This window comes from Myotis davidii, unplaced genomic scaffold (assembly GCF_000327345.1).
Source record: "Myotis davidii unplaced genomic scaffold, ASM32734v1 scaffold24, whole genome shotgun sequence".
Taxonomy (NCBI): Eukaryota; Metazoa; Chordata; class Mammalia; order Chiroptera; family Vespertilionidae; genus Myotis; species Myotis davidii.
The window spans coordinates 1985846-2013093 of NW_006298312.1; the positions used below are offsets into that span (position 1 = coordinate 1985846).

General features: G+C 37.1%; 1 protein-coding gene across 1 annotated transcript in view; it reads left to right on the top strand.

Annotated features, from left to right (window-relative positions):
* ROBO1 (roundabout guidance receptor 1) overlaps positions 1-27248 on the top strand; it is a 1289171-nt gene that overhangs the window by 1254720 nt on the left and 7203 nt on the right. Inside the window, exons 25-29 of the mRNA XM_006773945.2 lie at positions 1402-1546; positions 5095-5343; positions 13483-13889; positions 17159-17311; positions 25340-25648. Coding sequence (XP_006774008.1) covers positions 1402-1546; positions 5095-5343; positions 13483-13889; positions 17159-17311; positions 25340-25648 — 1263 coding nt within the window. The remainder of the gene's footprint in view (positions 1-1401; positions 1547-5094; positions 5344-13482; positions 13890-17158; positions 17312-25339; positions 25649-27248) is intronic.

A 27248-nucleotide genomic window follows, 5' to 3' on the forward strand; every position in this document is an offset into this window, starting at 1 on the left:
CCAGACGACTGCCAGCACTCACGCCCCCAACCTGCTCTCTTGGGTTGGTGGCATGAGTGCGGGCGGACGCTGCAGTCGCCCCGCAGGCCCGTGTCTGGGTCTGCCGGCGGGATAGGGTCTTGGGCGACTGCTGGCACTCACACCCCCACCCCGCTCTCGGATGGCGCTGTACCATCCTGCCTGCAATATGCAAATTAGCCGCCATCTTTTTTGGCAGTTAACTGCCATCTGAGTTGGCAGTTAATTTGCATATCTCGCTGATTAGCCAATGAAAAGGGTATCGGTAGTACGCCAATTACCATTTTTCTCTTTTATTATATAGGATTAGTGATAGCCTGTCTCTGGGCCCATACTTGGTGCAGTAACATACCAGTGCAAGAATGGCTGGCTTAACAAACACTGAGATATGACTGAAAATTCCCAGGTGACAAAATAAATAAATAAATGAGGCTCATATGACCTGCTTCAGACCCCATGTAACTTGAGCTGTTTCAAAGGGGTTTTAAAAATTAAGATCAACACAATTCACAGAATTTGCGGGATCATGTGTGAAAAATAATTATAGAATCATTGTCTATAATTTATATAAGAATCTAAAATGCATCATATTGGAGGGAGAGGATAAAGATCATATTATCTCAAAATAACTTTTGACCCAAGTTATTTTAAAATGAATACTCTAAAATGTTCAACTACCTATGTTTAAAGAATATGCCAAATCTAAAATATGAACATCTGGGCACATGAATAATTGGGCTATTTCCAATTTCTAAGAATGTGCAAGAAATATCATTTTACTCCAAGCCATAAATTTATAGAAACAATGGCTAAATATACTTCTCTCCCTTTTTAAAAATAATTTTATGTTTCTTTTGTTGTTAGTTATATTACTTCTTCCAGCAATTATTTTCATCTGCACCTGCTTTTCTGGCAAAAACTAGTAATTCTATTGTGCCTAAAACATTTCAATGAGCAAGTACAAATTATATATATACAGTGATTTAGTGCAACAGTGGAACATTAATAGATTGTATCTGTATCATATTGTATTTAAAGTTCCAGTAATTAAATATTAAAAAGGACTTTCAGAAAGTATGTCTACAGCTCATTTGTTTTAGATGATAATCCATAGTGCAATTAATTGCTGTAAGAAGATTGCTATTAATGATATGACTTATAAAATTCATTTATGGTTTTATTGCTTTTTTGCTATTTGTTTTGCAGTTAAATTGTACATCTTCTGTTGTACAGTTCTGTTCAAAATTAATGAAGAAACGTGTGTTTTTCTCTATATATATATGAATTATAATAAGATGATATTTACAGAAAATAATTAACCCATAGACAATGGAAACATTTTAGAGGCCAGAAATAAAAGACTGAATTTCATTTGTTTTCAAGGGAGTCAAGGGCACAAGAAAGGGGCACGGACACCCAAAGTACCAAAACAAGGCGGCATGAACTGGGCAGATCTGCTTCCTCCTCCCCCGGCGCATCCTCCTCCTCATAGCAACAGCGAAGAGTTCAGTATTTCTGTGGATGAAAGGTAAGAGGAATTTCAGAACGGATGTAAGTGGAATATGTGACTTCTTAAGCCCATATTAAGTAATTGTTAAACTAGATCACCAAGGCGAGACTGATTCCTAAAGTCCAAAAACACTTGTCTCTGAATAAAACAGTATCATGATAGGTCAGCAGGACTTATAAACCCTCTTTAGTGCTGCCAAAAAAAGGGAACTTGTGCTTTGGAAACTTCTTTTGGAGCTAAGAATTATGAATCATAAATATAAACACAAACACAAACATATATATATATATACACATACACACACACACACACACACAATTTACTTATATATTTTATATACATACAATTTATGTATATAAGCATGAATATATAATGATATCACATATCTATTATTATAATAGTAGAGGCCTGGTGCATGAAATTCATGCTCTGGAGGGGGGGTGGGGGGCCTCAGCCCGGCCTGCCCCCTATCACAGTCCGGGAGCCCTCAGTGGTGAGAGGCGACCTGGTGATCAGGGGAAGGCGACGACCCCATCACACCTCTGTGCTGCCACTGCTGGCAGCACAAGCCTCGGCTGGCCCGGTTACCTGAGCCTTGGGCAGCTCTGGGCGGCTGGGCAGCCAACAGCCAAGGCTTGCCTGTGCCTCGGGCTGGCCCTGGGCAGCTGGGGGGCTGAGGGGACTGGGCACTGCCATCTTTGAGCGCAGGGCAGTCAATTAGCATATTCCCTCCTTATTGGCTGTGGGCACTGCCATCTTTGAGGGCATGGCAGTCAATTAGCATATTCCCTCCTTCTTGGCTGTGGGTGCCGCCATCTTTGAGGGTGGCGCAGGCAATTAGCATATTCCCTTCTTATTGGCTGTGGGCGCCGTCATCTTTGCGACAGCATGAGGGTCAATTAGCATACTCCCTCTTTAGTAGATAGGATATATGTATACGAGTTCAGGTTTTCAAATATCAGAACTTTTATTGTACATTTCTGAATTTTCATAAAGTAATTATGTGGATTTGTGTCTTACCCACAGCATCCTGAAAACTCTCTGTTATTATATCACATTATGCTGAAAACTATGGAAATTTAAACTTGACTGAATTATCTCTCACAAGGATTTAACAAGTGTGAATATTACATATGGCAGCAGTTAGAAAATTTGTGTACTTCATCCACACTTCAGATTCTGTCAAACTGGACATGGTACCTCCCAGCAAAACAAAGCAGCTGCTTCACTAATCTGATTAGTAGAGGAGATCTCACTGGATGTAGGGAATTAACCACAACCCAAAGAAACCCTACAGAATCTACCTGAAAACGCATTCTTTTTAGTGACTATCGTAGAAGTGCATTGTTCTTTCATTGCACACACACACATACAGTTTTATAGTTCCAACTCTTCTGGAAATAAAGTCTCTGTAGTGTTATTTTCCAATCACTTAATTATAGAATACTAACCCATTGTTCCCAGGGCCAATGCAGAGTTAGGTTCCTGCAAGCCTCTGCTCACATTTTTGTTAAATGATCCAAACCTAAACAACTTATTGTTATGTGTGTGTTTTTGTTTAAAGACATCATATATAGTATATATTTTTGATTCATTAACATTGAACTTATAGCCAACAGCACTATAAGTCATTCCTAAAAAATGGTCATCTAAAATATTTTTTCATTAAGACACATCCCAGTCTTTTTATCCTTAGGAACACTAGCCAGTACTTAAGTACTACACTTGGGGCCATTTTAAACAGGGTGGTCACCAATGTAAAGCAAATACAGAGAGCACAATGTGGCACTATGAAAATGACACCTACTTACAGTATGATCACAGAAACGAGGAGGCAGAGCGCCACCTTTTTGCACTCTGCTAGTGATGTGCTCATCAGGTGACTCCTCTTTTTTACCTCCTGGCACATGTCTGGTAACTGATTGTGAACGAGGCACAGTATTGCCTTTGGGTTACAGATAAATTTTAGTGAGTAGGCAAATTTGCAAATATGGCATCAGCAAATAATGATGTTTGACTGTACTTTTAAATATTCATTTTCTAGACCATGATAATGACATTCATTTGTATTTTAGTCCTCAAAAAAAAAAGAACTGAAATGAAATAAGTGGATACAGTAATAAAACAAAAGTAGACACAGACACCTCTGTGCTCCAACTGAGGCTAACTGGGAAGAATGAAGGTTTCCAGGGCTCCTGGCTCCTGTTCTTGTCCTTGACAAATGAGAAGGTTCTCAATCAAGAGAAGGGTATTGTGGACATGAGGACCACACAGCAATGTGGACTCCTGGAGAACTAACAGGAAACACATTGTAGGGAGTGAAAGGAAGCTGGGAAGGCAAATGTAAGCCAGATATGCAAATACTTGAATGTCTTGTATGCACTTATATTTTATTCTCTAGACAATGAGAGTCATTTATTACTTCAGGGCAAATGAATGACCAGGGAGTGATGTGTCTTATAATAAAGTAATTTGGGAAGCAATGTGAGGATGAAGAAAGATTGACTGGAGGCCGAGAGACGGATTAAAAAGTTATTGCAGTAGCACATACAGCAGATTTAAAAAGAGGTATAGCTTCTGAAGAATTTTTAGAGATAGACTAGAGATGAATGGGGATACTTTGAGATACAAGAGAGATAAATAATTTAAAAAGACTGCAAGATTTCTAGTGTTATTTGTTGACACAGGAAACATCATAGTGGGATTAGTAAAGTAAAAGAAGATACAAAAAAATCATGTTACATGAACCTCAACTTTCCTGAGTTCAGGGGAAAAGGCAGGTGGTGAAAAATGAACTAGAGAAAAGAGTAACAAGAGCACAGTTCGTTTAATGCAGGCAATCACTGCCATTCTAATCAACAACCATATGCACTGGGCGGGGGACAAGCGGAAGGCATGAATGCTGTTCAGATCCATTCTAGAGCTTCTACATTCTCTCTGCGAAGCGTAGTGGGTATTTTATTGGTTAATATTTTATTTACTGTGTTTTTCTTTCATTATCCTAAATACAATCCGACGACTTCATTTTGTGCTCAACTACAGAAGGAGTGAGCAATTATAATTTTAGTGGAAAAATTAGTTGTTTTGGATTAAATAAGTTGATCTCTAATATATTTCCCTTTCAAAGAATTTTCAAGAGTATTTTTTTCAGAGTGTAGCATATCATTCTGGGGTCACATGCAAGACCATCCTTGAGTTGTCCTTTAGATATCATGTTGAATAGGATGGAGAGAATATATCAGACACATTTTAGAAGTCCTAAATTCAGCTACATTAAATAGATTTTTCTTTTATTACATGACTTCTCAGTGCCTATAATAGGCCAATGTAAATTGTAATCTCTCAAAGAAAAGTTATTATATGTTACATATATAATATATAATATGTAATATATAATGTATGTATAGCAATTCACAAACCTATGTGATGGTTCACCATTTTTTTTAACAATACCTCCTTAATGTGGCCTAGAACATTCAGATTGAAGAAACAGTTCAAGGCTGATACTCCGTTAGTTTATTTGAATAACCTGAAGTAATTCTAAGTATCCTTATAATCTGTTTTAGCTATGACCAAGAGATGCCATGTCCAGTGCCACCAGCGAGGATGTATTTACAACAAAATGAACTAGAAGAGGAGGAAGATGAACGAGGCCCCACTCCCCCCATCCGAGGAGCAGCATCTTCTCCGGCCGCTGTGTCTTACAGCCACCAGTCCACGGCCACCCTGACCCCATCTCCACAGGAGGAGCTCCAGCCCATGCTACAGGACTGCCCTGAGGAGACTGGCCACATGCAGCACCAGCCCGACAGGAGGTGGGTGCTCACTAGCCTTCTTTGCTCATATCATGCAATTTCCACTCGTAAGAAGCATTTATAGAATGCTATTACGTGAAGTTATTTTCATGTCACGTGAGCCTTTTTTCCAGTATCATCACTCAGGAAGGCCTGGTAATTAACATATCAAGTAATATTGTTGACCAGAACATTAAATTAATTGATCCCAGTGAACTTGCAACCATAAAATAATGTGCATCAATACTAACCCACTTATGATAATTGCATTTATAAACACATGGAGAATATGTAGTAAATTTATGGCTTACTAATCTTGTAATATTTTATAGACGGTGGCTGTTTTTGTATCTTAGTTTTCCTTATGCATTTGGTCTGTGGGAAATAGATTTTCTCCTGTCTTTTTAAATTAAGTCTACAGGATGATTTGTTTCCTAATGTTGCAGAAGAATGAGTTTGGTATATTCATTTTGTGTTGACATTAAGTTGGAGTCATTTTTTTGTCCTGGTTACTAAGTAATTTGTGCATGTATGTGTTAGACTTTTTTAAACCAATATGTTCAACGTTGCAAACCAATACATTTCCATTAAATACAAATACTTCACTTGTCATTTCTACCACATAGAAGTTGTTACTGCATCATCTGAGCTCTCCTAGTGTTGATGATTTTGTTGTATTATTTTATTGCCCTTGACACAGTATATTATACATATATTGCTTCCTAATGTCATTTAAAACTGAGTATATTATTTCCCTCAAAAGATCTCCCTTCAATGTTCTTGAATGAATAACAAGTTCTGGCTTATGCTGCTTGAATTTTGTCAATTGAAACAGAACTTGCAATGTTTATGAACTATTCTATTAGTAAGAGGTTATTACCAAATTCAAATCATATATTTGCTAAAATAGAAGAAGTAGCTAAACCCTTTGCTATGTGACAAAAGGGGAATCTGGATTGTCAATTAAATTTAATATTATTAACCCATGGAACTTCAAGAAAATTGAGAATAAGACATCTCTTTTCCTTATAAAGGTCACAAACCATCTCTGCTTCTCTTATTCAAAACAAATGAGAGGCTAATAGATGCTTTTAGCTCTGAAATACCATAGTATTCTTCTTTCCTTCTCTTCAATTACCTTTCCTTACCGTTCCCTTGTGTTACAATTGATACCCAATATCTTCTTAGCAAGCTTCTTCCTTTCAGTCCCTTATGTCATTCTGTCCACCTCGTTCAAAACACTACAAAATTGGTTTCCCTTCATCTATCTTGACTTCTCAGCCTCTTCCTCTTTATCCAATCCATCTTTCTCTTCATTGTTAACCACTTCCAGTTATCATGCTCTTCTTCCCTTCTATACTTTAGGATCGTGTAATCAGTTCTGTCTTCCCAATCCTATTCCTACTCAGCCCATTGCATTCTGCTGCCATCAGTCTACTGAAAATAACCTCCTAATGACCACCCTAAAGCAGTGGTTCTCAACCTTCTGGCCCTTTAAATGCAGTTCCTCATGTTGTGACCCAACCATAAAATTATTTTCGTTGCTACTTCATAACGGTCTTAGGCGACCCCTGTGGAAGGGCCCTTCGACCGCCAAAGGGGTCGCGACCCACAGGTTGAGAACCACTGAAGCCTTTGTCAAAGGCTTCTCAAACGCTATCAAACTTAAGCTTTCTTCAGTGATGGCAATTTTATGTATATGAAGTATCAGAAGCAGGGTAACTATCCAACAAATATAAGTACTCTACTGCCCTTACTCTTATGTTATCACTCCATCACTAGTTTCAATTATTACTTATATTCTGATGGCTTTCAAATGTATTTAGCCAGCCCAGCTCTTCTTATTGAGCACCACTGTGATATTTTCTTTCTTCCTTGTTTTGTTTTTTAATTATTTAATTTAGTTGCTACATAATATTCTATTGGTTATATTAGTTTCCTTTTTTAATATATTCTATTGAGTTCAGAGAGGGAGAGAGAGATAGAAACCTAGGTGATGAGAGATAATCATTGATATGCTACCTCCTGCACACCCCCTACAGGGGATTGAGCCTGTAATCCAGACATATGCCCTGACTAGGATCTGAACTGTGACCTACTGGTTCATAGGTCGATGCTCAACCACTGAGCCAGGCCAGCCAGGCTAGTTATATTAGTTTCACGTGTACAGTATAGTGATTCGACATTTCTATACCTTACCCTGTGATTGCTCCACTAATTCTAGTAGTAATCCCTCACTGTGTAAACCTATCACAATATTAGTGAACACTGTGATGTTTTCACTTGGGCATATCCAACTACACTTGTCTAAAACCAAATATTTTTCCTTGCATTTAATATTTTAAATGTGTTTTTTCTTTTTTATGACTATCTTATTTAGAATTATCAATCCTTATTTATCTGGCCAACACAATAAAATAGCCAGAGGAATAGCCAAAATCGCAAAATTTCTCTCTCTCTCTCTCTCTCTCTCTCTCTCTCTCTCTCTCTCTCTCTCTCTCTCTCTTTCACACACACACACACACACACACACACACACACACACACACTTCATTTTTAAATCAGCTTAATTATCCCACTGTTTACTTTTTTCTGCTGTCTTCTTACCATTCCTCAAATTAAATTAGTGGCCAGTCCCTTCAGTTCTACTCCAAAATATATCTTAATTTTGTTCCTTTGTTAACATTTTTACAGAGGCTAGGCCAGGCCCGCAGTCTACATATATATCCTTTGAAACACTGTCATATCTTTGAACTAACCGGTTTTCTTCTCTCTCCCCTTTTATTGTCCATGCTCCACGTCTTCCTTTGTACACAGATCTAGTAACATTACTCCCCATTCAGAGCTAAGTCTTATTGTTCAGCCCAGTATTCAAAGCTTTTCACAATCCTCCCCCCTTTACTTCCCTCCACCCTTCCAATTCCTGCACATATACACTTTTCTAACTAGCCTGTTTGAAATTCCTTTAATTTGTCTTAAACTCACCAACATCCAGGTGAGCAATGCCACTCCCCGGCCCACAGAGGGCTGCTCTGGAGCTAGCAGGAGGGACAGGCCACTTTTGCCTCACGTGGCCATTACCAAATGGTCAACTTTGCTTAGTGTCCTCACTATGAGCATGTGTCTTGCACAAGCTGTTTCTTTGATTGCCTGGCAAGCACTTCTCATCTTTCTAAGCCCTTTTTAAATGTACCTCTCTGTGAAACCTTTTTCTGATTGCCTGGCAGAATGAACCAGTCCTTTACTTTATTCTTACAATGGTCTGTTCACAGCTCTGCTATCACACTAATCAGATTCCAGGTTGCATTAGCATTTGCTATTTGTATCTCTGTTTCCCTGTTTAAGTTAAAAGCTCTTTGACAGAAGATCTAATGTTTTATTCCTGTCGTTAAGTTCCACAAAGCTTTCTTCAGTAACTATTTGATTAATGGGATCTGATACTACAGGAGAATTTGGAGTTGACCTACCCCTGTTGTTTCAGGGGGATGAATACTCGTATGAACTCCACATGGACATGTGTAATTGGGAAATTCACTTAAAATTCTGTTTGACTAAATTCAGCCTTTAAAAAAAAAGTATGATTTTTAGTCTAGGAAGGTATTAAGGAATTTATTTCCAGGTTTGTTGCTAGAAATAACATGGACACTAATAAGAAGTAGATGAAACCCTATTAAAAATACTATTACCATTCTTTTATGATGAAGCTAATCTACATGGTTACTATAGAAATTTTGGAAAATAAAGTTATAAAAACTAAAAATATAAAAATTCTAATGATCTATGTAGTCAGAAATAATCGCTGTTAAGATCTCAGTAAAGAGTGTTTTTGTTTTTCATTTTTCTACATACTCATTGGTTTGATTTTGTGATATGCCATTATTTTATAAGCTTCTTTTTTCACTGAACAGCATATTATTCCATGTAATAACTTTTTATTTAGATATGCAGTTTAAACAAATGTGCACTGTAACTTATTTAACGTTTCTTAATGTTGGACAGCTTAGTTGGGCTACCTCTCCAATGCTATATACTAGTACAGCGCTGTAATTCCCGCAGCCAGTAGGGTCTCTTCTCAAAGGCGTGACCTCCCTGGATACCTGCCCCTCAGTAGATGACTTCTGTTTCCCATCACCTGCCACTCCTCTGCTGATGCTCTCATTAAAAGCACATGCTAATTCTCTACAGATTTCACCCTAGAGCACCAGACCCTTATCCCAAGTTCTCATTATGACACATTTTTAGTACTTAAATGTCAATCAGAGCGATACATGTATCTCCGGCGATGGAGGCACTTTCCTGCTTCTGACAACCATTGTCTCTTGCTTGTATCTGTAATGATCTGTAAGTGGCTTGTTGCCTAGCCCTGCCCCTTCCCTTCCTCGAACGAGTCTTCCTGCTGCAGACTGTGCAGAGGTATTTTCTAAAATGCAACACTGATCAAGTCTCTCCATTGCTTAAATCTCTCAGTAGCTCTCCATTTTCCTAAGAGTAAAAGCAAGATTCCTTAACATGGCAATCACAGCCCTTTGTGATCTGACCTATGTGCCTTCTCATCCTTATCCGTTGCCACTCCCCTCACTGTTCCCGTTGGTTGCCTTCACTCTGTTTCTAGCACTTCCTGGAATGGCCAGTATTCTCATCCACCTTGAGGTCTTTCCTCATGCTGTGCCATCTTCCTGGAACACATTATCCCCTCTCTTTTTTGGAGCTAACACTTGTGTATCCTTTAGACCTAAGATTAAGTGGCAGATACTCTCCACAGAGTATTTCTCTGATGTCCCAACTCTGAGATGGAACCAATTCTATGTGTTCCCACAATACCCTAAACAACCTCTGTCATGGAGATTCATGAATACTGCATTATGATTGCATATTTAATTAATTGTTTGTCTCCTCCACTGGCTGTAAGCCCATCCAGGCAAGGAACATAACTATTTTGCTGAATTTCTAACATTGTCTCACCTCTGCCACATTCATTGGTCAGAGAAGCCAAAGGGTCCATCCAGATTCAGGAGTCTAGAACTAAAATCTCTCTCTCTCTCTGTCTCTCTTTTAAATTCTTTATTGTTGAAAATTTCCCCCCATTGACCTCTCCCCCGCTTGCTCCCGCCCCCCATCACAGGCCCTCACACCCCACTGTCTGTGTTCATTGGTTATGCTTATATGCATGCATACAAGTCCTTTGGTTGATCTCTTACCCAGCTTCCCCTGCCTTCCCTCTGAGGTTTGACGACAGTCTGTTTGATGCTTCTGTTTCTCTGGATCTATTTTTATTCGTCAGCTTATGTCGTTCATTATATTCCACCAATGAGTGAGCTCATGTGATACTTATCTTTCTCTGACTGGCTTATTTCACTTAGCATAATGCTCTCCAGGTTCATCTATGCTGTTGTAAAGGGTAAGAGTTCTTTCTTTTTTACAGCAGCATAGTATTCCATTGTGTAGATGTACCATAGTTTTCTAATCCACTCATCTGCTGATGGGCACTTAAGCTGTTTCCAAATCTTAGCTATTGTAAATTGTGCTGCTTTGATTTTAGAGAGGAAGGGAGAGGGAGAGAGAGATATTTTAGTAATATGGGCAAATGGAATAGGATACAGTTGCAAGGAAAAAATATACGAAGGCAACAGCAAATTAAATATCATATCTATTTACAAACCAGGTAATGGTTTATTATACAAAGTATTGAAGCAACAACAGTTTCAGAAAAAAGCCTCAAAGGTATGCATTTCCCCTTTTGTCCTATACCTGGTAAATTGTATGTGGTAAACTATATAAACACCTGCTTTCAGAAATCAATGTCATTGTCTCCTTCTTTTCTTACACATGTTTATGAAGGCATTATTTTTGCAGGAGCCTAGAGTGTTGTGATCCACAGTCTATACGTGTACATTATTTCAGAGACATCGAAACCTCTGGGGGCAGGGGCGATCTAGAGGGTGGAGGGTCATTTGTGGCAAGTCCCACTTGAGTGCAGCATCCTGAAATGGCTTTTTGTTTTCAAATAGAATATATTACATATTTCAAACTGTACATGTTTATCACACATTCCCTGGGCTTGCCTTATTTACAGGTGATTTGCACAGGGTGGTAATAGTTAAAAGCCAGTCCTTGTTTAACATGAAGCTGTTTTTACTCTACAGAATGTGAATTACCCAAATACAACAATGCTGGCATTGTTTCATAGTGAAGTTGGCTCTTCTACATTGTTTTATTGATGGTCAAAATAGTCCCTTTTGTGCTAAAAGTCTTATATGTCTTTTATAAAAGAGGTTTCTTGTGGTATTTGGCTGTGCATGCTGACAAAGAACTGTAAATTAACATTTAAGGATGGCATTTTATTGCAATTTAAATTAAACAAAGGTTTTCCTCCTATGTGTATAACACACTCCATATTGAAACTATTATTCATTTTAATCTTTTAAATAACTTCAACTTTAGCTCATTTAATTTTCTTCTAGTGCCACACACAGATACTTTAGAAACCACCAACAAATAAAAACAACACATTATATTTAATAACTCTAAGTCTATATATAAAAAGTGTATATATAATTACATATATATATATATATATGTAAATATATGTGTATAGTTCCATATATATGTAATATCATTCTTAGAAGATATTCATGACCTGGAAATGAAATGTGGGATTAAATTTAAAATTTGATACATACTAATTGTGGAAACTTTGTCAAGGTCCTTAATTCCTCTGAATTTTAATATCCTCATCTATAAAATTATAATAAAAGAAATAGTTTGGCAAGTTGTCGTGAAAATTAAATGAGTTAACATTGTAAAATATACTTAGTTACAAAGTAGGTGCTCAATAAATAAGTTAATTATAGTATTTTAATAATCCTTTTTTGTTAGTGCTTTTACATTGGTGTTAATAAAACACATTTGTCAAAGTATCTCACTTCATTGGGATAAAAAGCTCAAAACGTTTTTCTTTGAACAATTGCCATCCCATTTTAAAAACTTCTGTATTGGACTTCCCTTTTTCTCTCTCTAGTAGGTCCCTTTGTTAGGTTTTGATTAGATCTTATTTTGTAGTTTGTATACTTTCTATTTTTTTAATACATGTTTCTTGTTTATTCTTTTAAAAATATATTTTTATTGATTTCAGAGAGGAAGGGGGAGGAAGAGAGAAACATCAATGATGAGAGAGAATAATTGATCAGCTGAGAGAGAAGCATAGATCGACTGCCTCCTGCACGCCCCCCATTGGGGGCAGAGCCCTCAACCTAGGCATGTGCCCTGACTGGGAGTCGAACTGTGACCTTCTGGTTTATAGGTCGACGCTCAACCACTGAGCCCACTGGCCAAGCTCATAGCCTTTTTAAAAAATAGAATAAAATCTAAAGGAAATTATGTCATATGCTGAATGTATAAATTTTTAATCCTAAAAAATTCTACTGTCTATGGTCAAAATGAATTGTTCTACCTAAAATGATAGGGGTGGCAATGAAAGAAAGCAAAGGAACATGTTTATATGTTTATGGAATAGTCTGCTTCAGGACTGATGCCCGTTGTCTTTGGTAATAATAAGCTACCAATAATTATCCAGGATGCTTTCGGAAAAACACACAGACATCAATGTCAAAATAAGTATTACTTCCCCTTTTTTAATTGACCCTAACCATATGCTAAAGCCTGAGGAGACTGATAGATGGCTGAGTGTATTTATATTAAACTTTAATCAAAACGTCATCCAGCTTGGCCCTGGCTAGGATGGCTCATTTGGTTGGAGCATTGCCCTGTACGCTGAAAGGTTGCGGGTTCGATTCCAGGTCAGGGCATATACCCACGTTGTGGGTTTGATCCCTGGTCTGCAGAGTGTGTAGGCAACCAATCGATGTTTCTCCCTCTCTCTCTCCATCTCCCTTCCTCTCTCTTTAAAATCAATAAAAACATATCCTCAGATGAGGATTTAAAAAAAAAAGAAAAAAACTAAAAATAGTCCAGCTTGGTCAAAAATGACTGGTTTTGAGGTAAATATCTTACAACTCAAAACTTAGACATGCTCTGATTTCCAGTTGTTTTTTTCTGAACAAATTAGATCCACAGAAGCGAAGATTAAATGGGTATACTTGTGAGTTTCTTGGTTAATATATCCTTTGGGGAGCTGAGCCATACCTGTGTGTCTTCCCGCAGACGGCAGCCTGTGAGCCCCCCGCCACCGCCTCGGCCGATTTCCCCACCGCACACCTACGGCTACATTTCAGGGCCCCTGGTCTCAGACATGGATACGGATGCGCCCGAAGAGGAAGAGGACGAAGGCGACATGGAAGTGGCCAAGATGCAGACCAGAAGGCTTTTGTTGCGGGGGCTGGAGCAGACCCCGGCCTCCAGTGTTGGCGACCTGGAGAGCTCCGTCACCGGGTCCATGATCAACGGCTGGGGCTCAGCCTCCGAGGAGGACAACATTTCCAGCGGGCGCTCCAGCGTCAGCTCTTCTGACGGCTCTCTTTTCACCGACGCTGACTTCGCCCAGGCGGTGGCGGCAGCGGCAGAGTATGCTGGTCTGAAAGTGGCACGACGTCAAATGCAGGACGCCGCGGGTAAGCCACCACTTCTCACCAACCACCACTTCTCACCAACCGATGTGTACATATCAGTGGCTGGGCATCTCCTGGAATGTCCTGTGGAAATGCCCTCTCACTACGCTTCTCTTTTTTTTCTGCCTAAGGAAGTGAAGGTCCAAGAATATGACATAGCTTGATTCTTTTTCTTGACAAGGATTTTTAAATATTGTTTTTCCCATTAAATAAATCATGTATAATGTGAATGAAGCTACCTTGGAAATTATTATTTTTAAGATAGTCATAACAAATACATATTTTATTTATTTAGGCATATAGATAATTAAATGAGGTTTGTATTATAGGGGTTTTATTAAGGTGTCAAAAGTCATCAAAAAATTCTTATCCCATTTAACTTGAAATCCCCTAAGAGAACTAGATTAATATCCAGGAGGGACCATTGGAGATGGGGCTATTTCTCTTTCACCCCCATTCTCTTCATTCTCAATTAGAATATTAATTTAATTGGACAGATATAAAGATGTTTGTAATAGACATACATTTCCAAGCATAAATATGCTCCATACATAAATATTGTTAATCTAATAATTTTCAAGTTTAACCATGCAATCTATAATAATAAAAGCATAATATGCTAATTAGACTGGACAGCTGAATGACCTTCCGGAAGTAATTCTGGACATCCTTCTGGATGAAGTTGTGATGGCGGGGCTGAAGCAGAAGTGGTTAGGGGCGATCAGGCAGGCAGGCAGGCAGGCGAGCAGTTAGGGGTGATCAGGCAGGCAGGCAGTGCGGTTAGGGGCGATCAGGCAGGCAGGTAGGCGAGTGGTTAGGGGTGATGATGAAGGCAGGCAGAGTGGTTAGGGGTGATCAGGTAGGCAGGAAGGCCACCGGTTAGGAGCCAGCGGTCCCGGAATGTGAGAGGGATGTCCGATTACCACAGGGCATTCAGACATTCCCCGAGGGGTCCCAGATTACAAGAAGGTGCAGGCCGGACTGAGGGCCTCTCCCCCTGAATTACGTGCACCGGACCTCTAGTCATATATATTTTTCTATATATAATTTTCTTTTTATTGCCAGTAGCCTGTTTTTAATAACCATTCTGATGTTTTAACCCATTTTTGTTTATCTCCTACTCCTGACCCTGTTTAAAAAGTAAATAGTTACTAAAATAATTTAAATGATACATTTATCACATGATTTTTTAATAGAATGGGATAAATACATATACACACTCATATACATATTGTGTGTGTATTTCTGGTAGTCAAGAGTAAAATAATAATTAAAAAAAGAGTAAAATAATGTGGTCAACAAGAAAGAGAAAGACTATCACAACAAATCAAGAATTGCTATTTTTTTTGTTTACTTTGCATTGGGAATTTTTCATGTTCTCTTCATATATTGAATTGGTCATTAATTTTTATCAGTGTAGAATATATTCAAAGAAAATTTAACTCACATCACAAAGTTATTTCTATATATTATTTATCAAAAATATGTTGCAAAAAACATGTCTAATATCTTTCAGCCTATTCTAGTAGAATGTATATTTATTTCAGCCAGGTCTATATGCAACCAAAATTCCTCCCCCCATCCCAATAACTGCTCAATGTAATAAGATTCAAACCTACCTATCTTTTCTAATACAGATATAACATTCTAATATTATATGTAACATTTGTTTCTCCTTATTCTTAATCTTCTATAAAAAATAAAATTAAACACCTCAAACTACTGCTTTCAGATTGCATTAAGGGTGTGTTTCAGTTCATTAAATCAATGAAACATAGAAATACGTTAAAAATTCATCATATTCAAGTTGAAAAGACCTTATGCCTTAGAATCTATAGCAGAAGATGGCCTTACATAATAGAATAAATAATGGGTTACTCTCAGCCCTAATTCTCTCTTTTCATGGATATGTAACTTTAATTGTAATAGTCTCCATCATAGCTAAAGAGAGTTTGATATAATATCGTAATTTAGTAGCACTCCTGATTTTAGTTTGGCTCATAATTATAATGAACTAAACATGCACAGGTATCTGCCTATTAAAATGTTCTTTTCAGGAAAGGGTGCTGCATATCATATGACTTAAGTTAATGTGAATGAATGATCCTATCACATTGCTTCTCACTTGGCCGCATTCATGTCTTATTTATATGCTTCATTTAACACCTTTAAATATGTTGATTTCACTATATGTGGGTTCTCCTCTATTTATAGTCAAAAAACATGGTTAGGTCTGCTGGAAGTTTCTTGTGGTACAACAAAAAGTTCTGGATTTGTGTCTTTGAAATTTCTAGAAACCAAAAGAGCGAGGGTCAAGTAAGGGCCAATAGATGTCCATTGCCATGATGGATTAAATGTGTGTGTGGTGCCACTGTAATGCAACATCTCTGTAAGACAGCCAGAGACTATGAGAGCACTCACCTGCACCTGATCTGATTGTGAATATTGTCTCTCCAAAACCAAATAAAGACATACCTCATTTTACTGTGGTTCCATGTATTGCTGCTCTTCACTGATGTGTGTTTTACAAACTGAAGGCAAGGCCCGCCACCAGCAAAAAGATTACAACTCCTTTTATTGTGATGCTTGCTTAATTCTGGTGGCCTGGAATGAAACTTGCAGTATCTCTGAGGTATACTTATAATCAAAACCCACCTCTGCCACTACTGAGAAAAATAAAAGTCTGAGGTGGGGTCATTTGAAGTATCCAGAACCTACAAGTTTCTATCTTGTAATAAAAAAGAGGTGTGAGTATTTTGGGTAGGTCCAAATATTTGAGTTAGCTTTATACCAGGCCCCTTTAAGAGAAGATACTGGAGAATATATTAAGATATTGGGAATCTACCTTCAAAAAATAACAAACATATTTAATTAAAATAGAAGATTTAATTAGTGTTGTTCATTCTGAGTACATGAATTTCTTAAGGACTCTGGCTATTCCTTGAGAAAGCAACATTGAGTGTTTTATGAAAATTTTAATTAGTATATATTTAGCAATAATTTTAGTGCAGTTTGTTGCAAAAAATAATTGGAATGTTTTTTCTTTAATAAAAAAAATTAATAGGATAAAAGTACTTTGGGGGGGGGGGCAGCCTGAAAATGCCCTTAAAGTGTTTTTCCCAGTGGACAGTGCAAGCAGAGTGTCAGAAATCTTATTATTTGCCAAAATTGCTTACTAAAGCTTTTTAAAAGTTAGGGATCTTTCTAGTTTTCATGATTATTATTATTATTACAATTTGTTGATGAGCTTGGCTCTGATGTATTTTTCTCAGGCCGCCGACACTTCCATGCATCCCAGTGCCCTCGGCCCACAAGTCCTGTTTCTACGGACAGCAACATGAGCACCGCTGTGATGCAGAAGGCCAGGCCAGCCAAGAAACCAAAACACCAGCCAGGACATCTGCGCAGAGAAGCCTACACAGATGGTAAGTCCATTGAAATGATGAAAACATCTATGAATCTTGCACATTTATCCGGCTCTTCATGACTAGAAAACACATCTACTAACATTAGAAATTACATTAAGCATTCATTCTCAGTAAGCCTTATAATAGTTATAGGAATGACCGACTTCTGTATCTTGTCAGGCCTCTCTGGTCCTTGCAGTTTTCTAAGAAGTTGATAAACAACGGATACTTTTAATATTTTTTAAAGCTATCGAACAAGTAGACATCGATGTAGTAGAACTAATGGTATAGTGTAAAATTTCATCAGATTCATTGATAAACCTTTCAAAGTGTTCTCATTTTTCCCCCCATGTGGAATTTTGCATTCAAATAGAAGACAATTAACTCATATGAATATTCATTCTAACTCTAGTGTTACCAACAGTTAGGTTGTACACCAAGAGGCAAAGCGAATCATCTTTCTTCATGCCTTTACATACAGTACCGACTCTCACTGAAGAGTTAAGCTTGTATTCACAAGGGAGCTCAGGAGAATAATGCAAACATTGGGATGTTGTCTAAAAAAAGTCTTTAATGAAAGTGCCTCAGGTGGCGCAGCGTGTATTAAACTGCCACCTTCTCGTTTTCTAAAACAACCCCAAGGGCTTTGTTGGAAATTCATGTAAGATAAATTCTCACAGACTCACCCATCTTGTCAAGTTTGCTAAATTTGCTGAAGGGGCGGGGGAAGAAGGGTGTCACAGGCAGCATTCCGTACCTCCCGGTCCTCTCCCACCGCAATCTGATTAGGACTTTCATTACCAGTCAGCAATTTTTCAAAAGGGCATCATTTGCCATTATCATATGAAAGCCTAATATTATAGATATTTATCCAAGGTTACAAGCAGGGTTTTCTGAGGCACTTCTCCCTGTGATTCCTGCTACTTGACAGAAAAATTTAATACAAAGCTCACAGCATGATGAGCACAAGTAATTTTGCAATGAGTGGCTGTCCATGCTATTATCTCTATTTTACTCGGTATTTTCTCTCACTGGCATCTATCTGATATTAGGCTGCATTAAATACTGGCAGGACCTGGCACAACTGGGCCTCCTGGCTGCTGCCCAGGACTCTTTTGTCAGTAAAGCTGTGCTGCCAGAATATTATCTGATTTTTGAAGGGTTATTACAGTGGCTTTGTGCATGTTTGCCTCTGTGAAGGGACAGCACTAGGTATAAATCGCCAAACTCTATCAGCACTTTTACATTTATGGGACCCCTTTAATGGCATTTTCCAAGTTTTATAGCTGTTGTATTAGTTTTATTATCTAGAAGAGAGATGCCCCTAACTGAAAATTGGGTCAAGCATCAAACCTTGATGTAAACACATCCAAGTTGAATTCATAAGGGGGGAAATCTGGCCTAGAGCTGTGTGTAGCTCTTTCTGCCTCTTATTTATACTTCTTTGAGAGGCTTCTGGCATTGAGTGATGGTTTTTAAAAATACTTTAAATAATGTAATGCCAGCTTAAAGGGCATAGCATAAATTTATAGCTATAAGGTGCACTGTGCTTGAAAATTGTGATCTATATGTATTGTCCCACATTCTGTAGTACTTATTTCAGCATATTTAATAATTAAATTTAAATTCTTACTAATCCCAGAATAATAACTATTAAACTGAACAATGAAGCACCCAAGTTTTTTCAAGTCTATTTTAGAAATAAATAACAATGAAATAATTGAAATATTTGTAAAGCCAAAAGTTAATTTGAAATATTTTTGGATTTCTAATTGTTTATTTCTTAAAGTGATTATGTAAAATTATCATAGTATATATTATAATGTAGAAGTTGATATTTATTTTTTCAAAGTCACAAAAACAGACAAAATGGGGATATGACTAAAGCTACTTTTTAAATTTTACCTTTCACTTCCTTTCAGCATTTTGATAATCAAATATTTTTTAGTTATGTTTATTGTCCTAACAAGTCTTAAATTTAATTCTGGATGCTTTCTAATTTAATAAAGACAAAAATAACAAAACTATGTGTTATTTTATATATACCACATAATGCATATTGATTGACTAAAATTATGTAAATGCATATTCTTCTTAATGTACCAAATAGAAGAAATGCACATAGTCCTGATAACAGTGGTTATTGAAATAATGGACATTGAAACAAAAGTAATTTTCTTGGAAATTATTTTATCAAATTACTATAATGCATTTTATGAAAAAATACTCAGACTATTTCATGAAGAAATTCAAAGACAGACACAGTTTGTACAATTATAAAAAAAAGGGGGGGGGCTAGCTAGTGTGGCTCAGTGTTTGGGTGTTGACCTAGGACCTAGGAGGTCACAGTTCGATTCCTAGTCAGGGCACATGCCCCAGTTGTGAGCTCCGGTCCCCAGTGGAGGGTGTGCAGGAGGAAGCCGATCAATGATTCTCTCTCATCATTGATGTTTGTCTCTCCCTCTCCCTTCCTCTATGAAATGAACAAAAATATATTTTTTTAAAAGAGAGAAAGGGGAGGAGGTTATAATTGAAAGAGCTACCAATTGTTAAAATCTGAATTAAATCTATTAGCAAAACATGGAGGGTATGTTTTTATAATTTTTGCTTTTTAATAATTAAATATACATTAACTATGATGGATGAGTTTGATTATTGTCAATAGACTTTTTATGTGAACTCTTTTCAGGAAATGATATATCAGTCTTGAGACTGTAACATCTTTACTTAGAAAATTTTGTTTAAATTATAAATTTTTTGCAGATTTTTTGTAAACTACATAAAGAAGGATAAAGTGTGGCTATGTCTGCAATGATGAAGAGTAATTTGTAATGATTTTTGTCAGTAAGCTCTGTTGAAATTTTAGCCTTAGTTTTCTGTGACTGCCATAACAAAGTACCATAAACTAGATGGTAAACAACAGAAATTTATTTCCTCACAGCTCTGGAGGCTAAAAGTCCAAGATCAAGGTGTTGGCAGGGTTTGTTTCTGAGGTCTCTCTTTTTGGCTTGTAGATGACCATCTTCTCCCTGTGTCTTTACTTTTTCTTTCCTCAATGTGTGTATGTGTCCTAATATCTTCTTATAAGGAAACCAGCCAGAGTGGAATAGTGCCCACCTAACGATCTTGTTTTACTTTCATTACCTCTTTCAAGACCTTAAATCCAAATAGTTTCATTCTGAGGTACGGAGGTTAGGACTTCAACATAGGAATTTTGAGGAGACACAGTTTAGCCCATAACAATGCTCTAGCCCCTGATTGGTGACACTGTGACCATATCTTGCTCATAGCACCTCGGAAGAACCCAGTGCAAAGCCACATGCTCTACGCTATAGTCACAGTGACAGGCATAATCTAACTATTTATTTCAAATTTTCCACTTACCAGTTTCATCCAGATGAAGGGAAGGATGAAAATATATGAATATTTATCAGTCAGCATCCTATCAAGTTAAAACCAAGCATAAGTGCATTTCTAGGACTTTCTAATAGATTCTTCCCACCCCCTCTTTTCAACCCTTTCCAATGCATTTGCATACTTGATTTAAAAACCAAATCTACATTATTTCTCTAGCCCTACTTTTCATAAATTATAAATTCACCACCCTCTTTGGAATGACATTATTTTGACTTGATTTATCATTAATTACAAGGTCTTGGGACTTTAGGCAGTTAAGTAAATAGAGTGCTGGTCTCCTTAGCAAGTTAATGCAGTAGAATTGTCTGCATGCACATGCTCCTACATACTACTTTGCATGCATTATACTGGTATTTGGAGAGTCTTGTGTAAAGAATAGTTTTTACTTCTTTATATAAAGAGCCTAGCCATAAATATAACAGGTTCATGATCCATTTGTTAAATCCAATTTGAGCTATTAGTGGTATGAATTGGATAAAAGTACTATTTATCACTACATCAAATACAGAATTATTTATACTATGATAATCTCTTATTTGATTCTAATTATTTTATAACACCTAAAAATACTTTATTTGGTAATCTGCTTATATAAGAAATAAAAACTCCCAGCATATCCCTATAATTATCAATTAGATACAGTAGCAATTATATACAGGAAGTTAGAACTTTTAAATTAACCATTGTGTTCTCTGATTCTCTCTCTCTCTCTCTCTCTCTCTTTTTACCTTTTTTATAGATAGCACCTATATAAAGCATCTTGTAATAGAATTTGTCTTGAGAGTCATATATTACCATCAGTTTTGATATCTATTAAGCCCAGACATTTTTTGACTTGAAGACACTGGCGGTCATCAGTTTCCTGATAATCTGCTTGCAATCCAGTGTAAGTGTATAGAAAGCAGACAGTTTAGAAATGAGACTGTAGGCACTCTTCCCTGTGCTTCCGGATGTGCTCAGAATTAGACTTTTCCCCTCTCCCCATTTCAAGTTACAGTTTCAGTCTGAACTTCAGGACTCTGTGATGTTGGGTTTCTTGGCTTTAAGCCATGTGGTATCATCTTTCTTTGAACACTCTCTTTTTAGTTATTTTTAATAAACAAGTAGCAGATGTGGTAGGTGCTTTCATGATATTACATCTTTTTAAATATTATTTTTTAAATTTATTTTTTAAGTAGTAGAGGAGGAAAGTCATGCACTAGTGACAATGGCAATATATGTTGTAAAACTAAAATCATTTGAATTTCTAGAATCTGGGGAAAATTAGTGCTGTTGGCTGTACTTTGGCCACGTTTTAGATGAAACTTTGAGGCTATTCTATATGAAAAAAGAACATGGTGAGCCATGAAAACTGACAATAACAAAAATGTAAATAAAAGTTTTAATAATGGATTCCTGAGTAAAACAACTGGTAATAAGATGGTACTTCAAGTTTGTTTTGTTTTCAAAGACCATTACAATGATTTTGAATGTCTTAGCTTCAGCACATAATATCAAAAGAAAATTAATTTCAAAAAAATTTTGCCAAAACCGGTTTGGCTCGGTGGATGGAGCGTCGGCCTGCGGACTGGAGGGTCCCGGGGTTGATTCTGGTCAAGGGCATGTACCTGGGTTGTGGGCACATCCCCAGTAGGAGATGTGCAGGAGGCAGCTGATCGATGTTTCTCTCTCATCGATGTTTCTAACTCTCTATCTCTCTCCCTTCCTCTCTGTAAAAAATCAATAAAATTTATTAAAAAAAATTTAAACCTACCTACGGGACAAAATAAGGATTAATTTATTTTTCAATAATATAAGAATGAGAAACACTAGGTTAAAATTGATGCTTCCTTGGACCCTTAAATTGTTATTAAGAATTTTCAACACAAAATTTTAATATTCAATAGCTTCTCATGCTGGTATATGTAAATGATAGGCAGTAGATCATTGTCAGTAATACTAAAATATCCGGAAACAACCTAAATATTTATCTGTAGGGATTGACTAAATAAATAATGATATATTCATTAAATAGAACATTATATGAACTTTAAAAAGAAGAAATACAGCTGTATGTACATATAGGGAAATGTATACAACTACACAATTAGCTAAAAGAGGTACAATTCTATTGATGTTAATAAGAAAGAAAGGTTTTGTATTTGATTTTGGTACTTTTGATCAGTGGGCAGACATCCACTGTGTTGTATATAATCCCATAGTTTCAGAAGTGAAAGGTGCTCCCTGATGTTATTTGACTTGGCAGCCCCGTTTTATGTGAATAAATAATTTCTGGAATGATCTATATAAAAACTAGTGAAACATCATTTCTGCATAATCATATTGAGTGTTTGAAATGGAGGTTGGGAGGTTTGAGGGGTCATACTTTTAAGATCTTACAGACTTAAATTTTTTACCATGTAAATATGTATTTTTTGTTTAAAATTTTATAGTTAATTTTATAATACTAAACATTTAATAGACGTGTTATAAATGTTTTAGTTGATTTATTCTATCACATAGACATTAAATATCTAAATGTAAAAACATTACCATTTCTTTTATTTTCTTTCTTTATTGATTAAGGTATTACATATGTGTCCTTACCCCCCATTGCCCCCGACCCCACTCACGTTCATGCCTTCACCCCCCCTGGTGTCTGCGTCCATTGGTTATGCTTATTAAAAAAATACCGTTTCTAAAGTCATGAATTAAGAAAGAACATAACTATGCTGATAATTCCCAAATCTCTGTATCTCTGGTTTTGGCCTTTCTTGAAATTTAGATTTTACTGGACATCTCTATCTATATACTTCAATGGTTTCTCCTACTCACTTTACTAAAATTGAACATACATTCCGGCTGGCATGGCTCAGTGGTTGAGCATCGACGCTAATATACTGTGTCCAACCATCCGACCAGTTGCTATGATCACACTGACCACCAGGGGGCAGATGCTCAATGCAGCAGCTGCCAAGCTGCAATGACTTGGCAGCAGCAGTTCTCAGGTGAGGCACCCTGAAACCAGAGAGGAGGGAGCCCGATTCCTTGTGGGGCCACGTGATTTCACCTTCAGCCGTGGGCTATGTTGTTGCTGGGGCACTGTCAGCCCTGAATCTGGTTACTGCACACTTGCATTTGTGTTCCACACCCTGTATGACAGCAACTTTGCAGAGTGCCCTCTCATACTCAGGACCCCTGGGGGAATGTGGGAGAGCCAGTTTCTGCCCAACCCCCACAGGCCAGGCCAAGGGACCCCACCTGCCCGAGGCCCGCTCACTCTGCGAGGGACTGCGGGAGGTTGGCTCCAGGGTGTGTCTGGCCCATCTCGCCCAGTCTCACCCCTCTGGCCACCTTCTAATAATTTCCTTTCAATGTACACAAATCTGTACACCAGGTCACTAGTAATAAAATAAAATGAAATTGGACTTACAGTGTTTCTTCATAAAACATCGCCTCCTCATCCCTGCATTATTTATCTTCAGTGATTGTTCTCTCATCCACCTAGGCAACTATGACAAAAACCCTAAAAGTCTTATAGGTTCTTTCCTTTCCCTTTCCTACTGTATTTGGCTGATTATTAAATAATATTGACTTTTCTTCCTTAATCTCTGTCAAAGACATCTGAACAGCCATCTGAATAGCCACTAATATAGTCTATCCCCTGTTATTATTTTTATGAACTATTACGAACAACCTAATAGTCTACCGATTCAAAATCCATCATCTATATTACAGCCAAAAAAACCTAAAACTATAATCTCTTCATATTCTTCTACTAACTTACCAACTATCATAAGGATACATATTTCTCCTCCCTAGAATATACATAAGAGTTATTTAAAAAAAATAATACCACTTAAATAAATTTTCTAAATTTCAAATTTTATACTTAAGTATCTTTTAATTGTATTTATAAGAAATTGAATTATATATAATGTTCTATTATATATAACATATTAACATATAGCTATAACTATAGATAGATGATAGATAGATAGATAGTTAAAATTATTCTATATTTATTCCAGTGATTATTTGATTTAAAACCTATGGTTGCATATACAAAGTTAAGAGATTCCTATCAATGAATGGTGGATTATAAATATGTGATAGAATGAAACAGTACAAAGAACACTGAGCCAGAAATTAAGAATCTGAGGGCATTAGTCCTGGTTCTGGTCACATGTACCTTGGAGGTTGGAAAATAATTTAACGCCCATGTTGTTGAGTTTCCCTGTTCAAAATAAGAAAGGATTTAGGCTAGATTAGAGATAGCAAATACGCCTCAACTCAAGTGCCAACTTCAATCAATTTGAAGTGGTTGTCTGAAGAAGTAAGGGTATGTATTTGGAATCAGCAACATTATGCTGAAATCAATTAGGAAGATCTGTAGTGGTTGGGAGGTTGGGGATATTACAGCATTTATGCCTATATTAGCTACCTAAAACTAGATAATCTATAAGCCTCAGCTCTGTGAATCAATATTTCTGTGCTAGATTAAAAGTACATTAAAATTGTTGGTCTTCTTATTCCTTGGTTGCCTTCAATTGTTCTAGTCCCAGATGAATATGATTCCAATGATATTTCTAATATTTGCTTATTTTATAAATGGCAGACTTTTACAGTATTTTAAACATTTCTTTTTAGATCTTCCACCTCCTCCTGTGCCACCACCTGCTATAAAGTCACCCACTGTCCAATCCAAGGCACAACTGGAAGTACGACCTGTCATGGTGCCAAAACTTCCCTGTACAGAAGCAAGAACAGACAGATCATCAGATAGAAAAGGAGGCAATTATAAGGGGAGGGAAATATTGGATGGAAGACAAGTTGCTGAAATGCGAACAAATCCAGGTGAACCCAGAGAAGCACAGGAGCAGCAAAATGATGGGAAAGGACGCGGAAACAAGGCAGCAAAACGAGACCTTCCACCAGCAAAGACTCATCTCATCCAAGGTACTGATTTATTTAAGCACCAAGCAACTATAGATTGAACACATATTTGCAAGGCATGCTGTTAGGTTCTCCAGGGCCATATGAAAAGCAGTAAGATTTAGAAATTTGCTCTCTAATGGAGGAGATATGCATATACCCAAATAATTTTTAACAATTCATTCTAATACATTATACAAGATGTATTAGATGCCACTTGAGTTATATTTCAAAAAAAGAAAACATGATTTCCACAGATTAAATAGGGAGGAGGGAAGAGCAAGTAAAGGAAATAGGTAGAAAAAATCATGGAAGTGTGAAATTGAATGTTTAGTGAGCACTCCTTTCCAGTTTGGCTGGGGAATAGGATACTGGGGCCAGAGACACATGGCAAAAGATAGAACTAGAAAGGTGGCTGGGTCAGATTGAGAAGGCCAGGAATAGTATGCTAAAGAGTTAGGGATACATAATATAGGCAGCAGTGAGCCAGCAAATAATGTTGAGTAATAAAATATATAATCAAATTTGTACTTTAGAAAAATAACTGGCAGCATGTTATAGTTAAGGAAGAGACTAGAATCAGGTAAATGAAAATATCAGAAAATTGAAAATACTCTAGATGTAAAATATGAAAGTATTGAATTAAATCAGTTGTGCAATAAAGAGGAGAGAACAGCCTACATAGGTATTTCAGAGATAGGCCCCATAGGACTTGGTGACTAATTGAATATAGAAAACTAAAATAAAATAATGGAGTGGGAAAAAACTCAAGTGTTAATTAGATGGCCTGTAAGATTAGTGGAACATAATTGTGTTAAGCACTGTAGACAAAACATGGGAAATCATAGATGTGATGGGGAGAAAATTTCAGTTTTGAATAGAGTAAGATGCTGTCAAGAATACAGATATGGAAAAAAATCAATAAGACTTTAGAGAACTAAGTTTAAAGATCAGGAGAAAGGTTACAACTAGAGAGAGGATGTTAGAACTATTACGAAGGTAAAAATTGCATGAATTACAGAGGCCGCATTATCAACAGCGACATACTAGTTAGTGTATGGTAATCGATTTTCCAGGAGGAAAACAAAGCAAAACCTTAATTTGTAGCCATATGCTTCTTTTGTGTAATTACTCCCCAAAAGGCTGGTTTCAAGCTACTTATATGAAACGGATATGAGGTTGGAAAGAGATGGGTACAATATACTCTGTCAGAATGTGCACACCAGGAGTCAGGGATGATCATATTTAAGGAGTAGGCACAGGAACAAAATTCTATGATGCAAACTGAGAAGGACCCACTCAGATATAAAATAGCTAAGGTATCCAAACGAGAGAGAATAATATCCTAGAAAGAATGGAGGAGGAAATTTTAAGATAGGAAGAAATATGAAATGCCACAAAAATAAAAGTGGAATGTGAATGGTGGCCCACGGAATAGGTAGGGGAGAATACAAAGATTTTGCAACACGTTTATGTGTGACATTCAAAATAACTATTTTCAGTGAAGTAGTCAGAATAAAACACAGACTGCAGGGGTGTGAAAGTGAATGGAAATTGTGGAAGGGAGATATGGTGAGCACAGGCTCTTTTTAGAACGTTGGGGAGAGAAAAAAGGTGGGGAAAG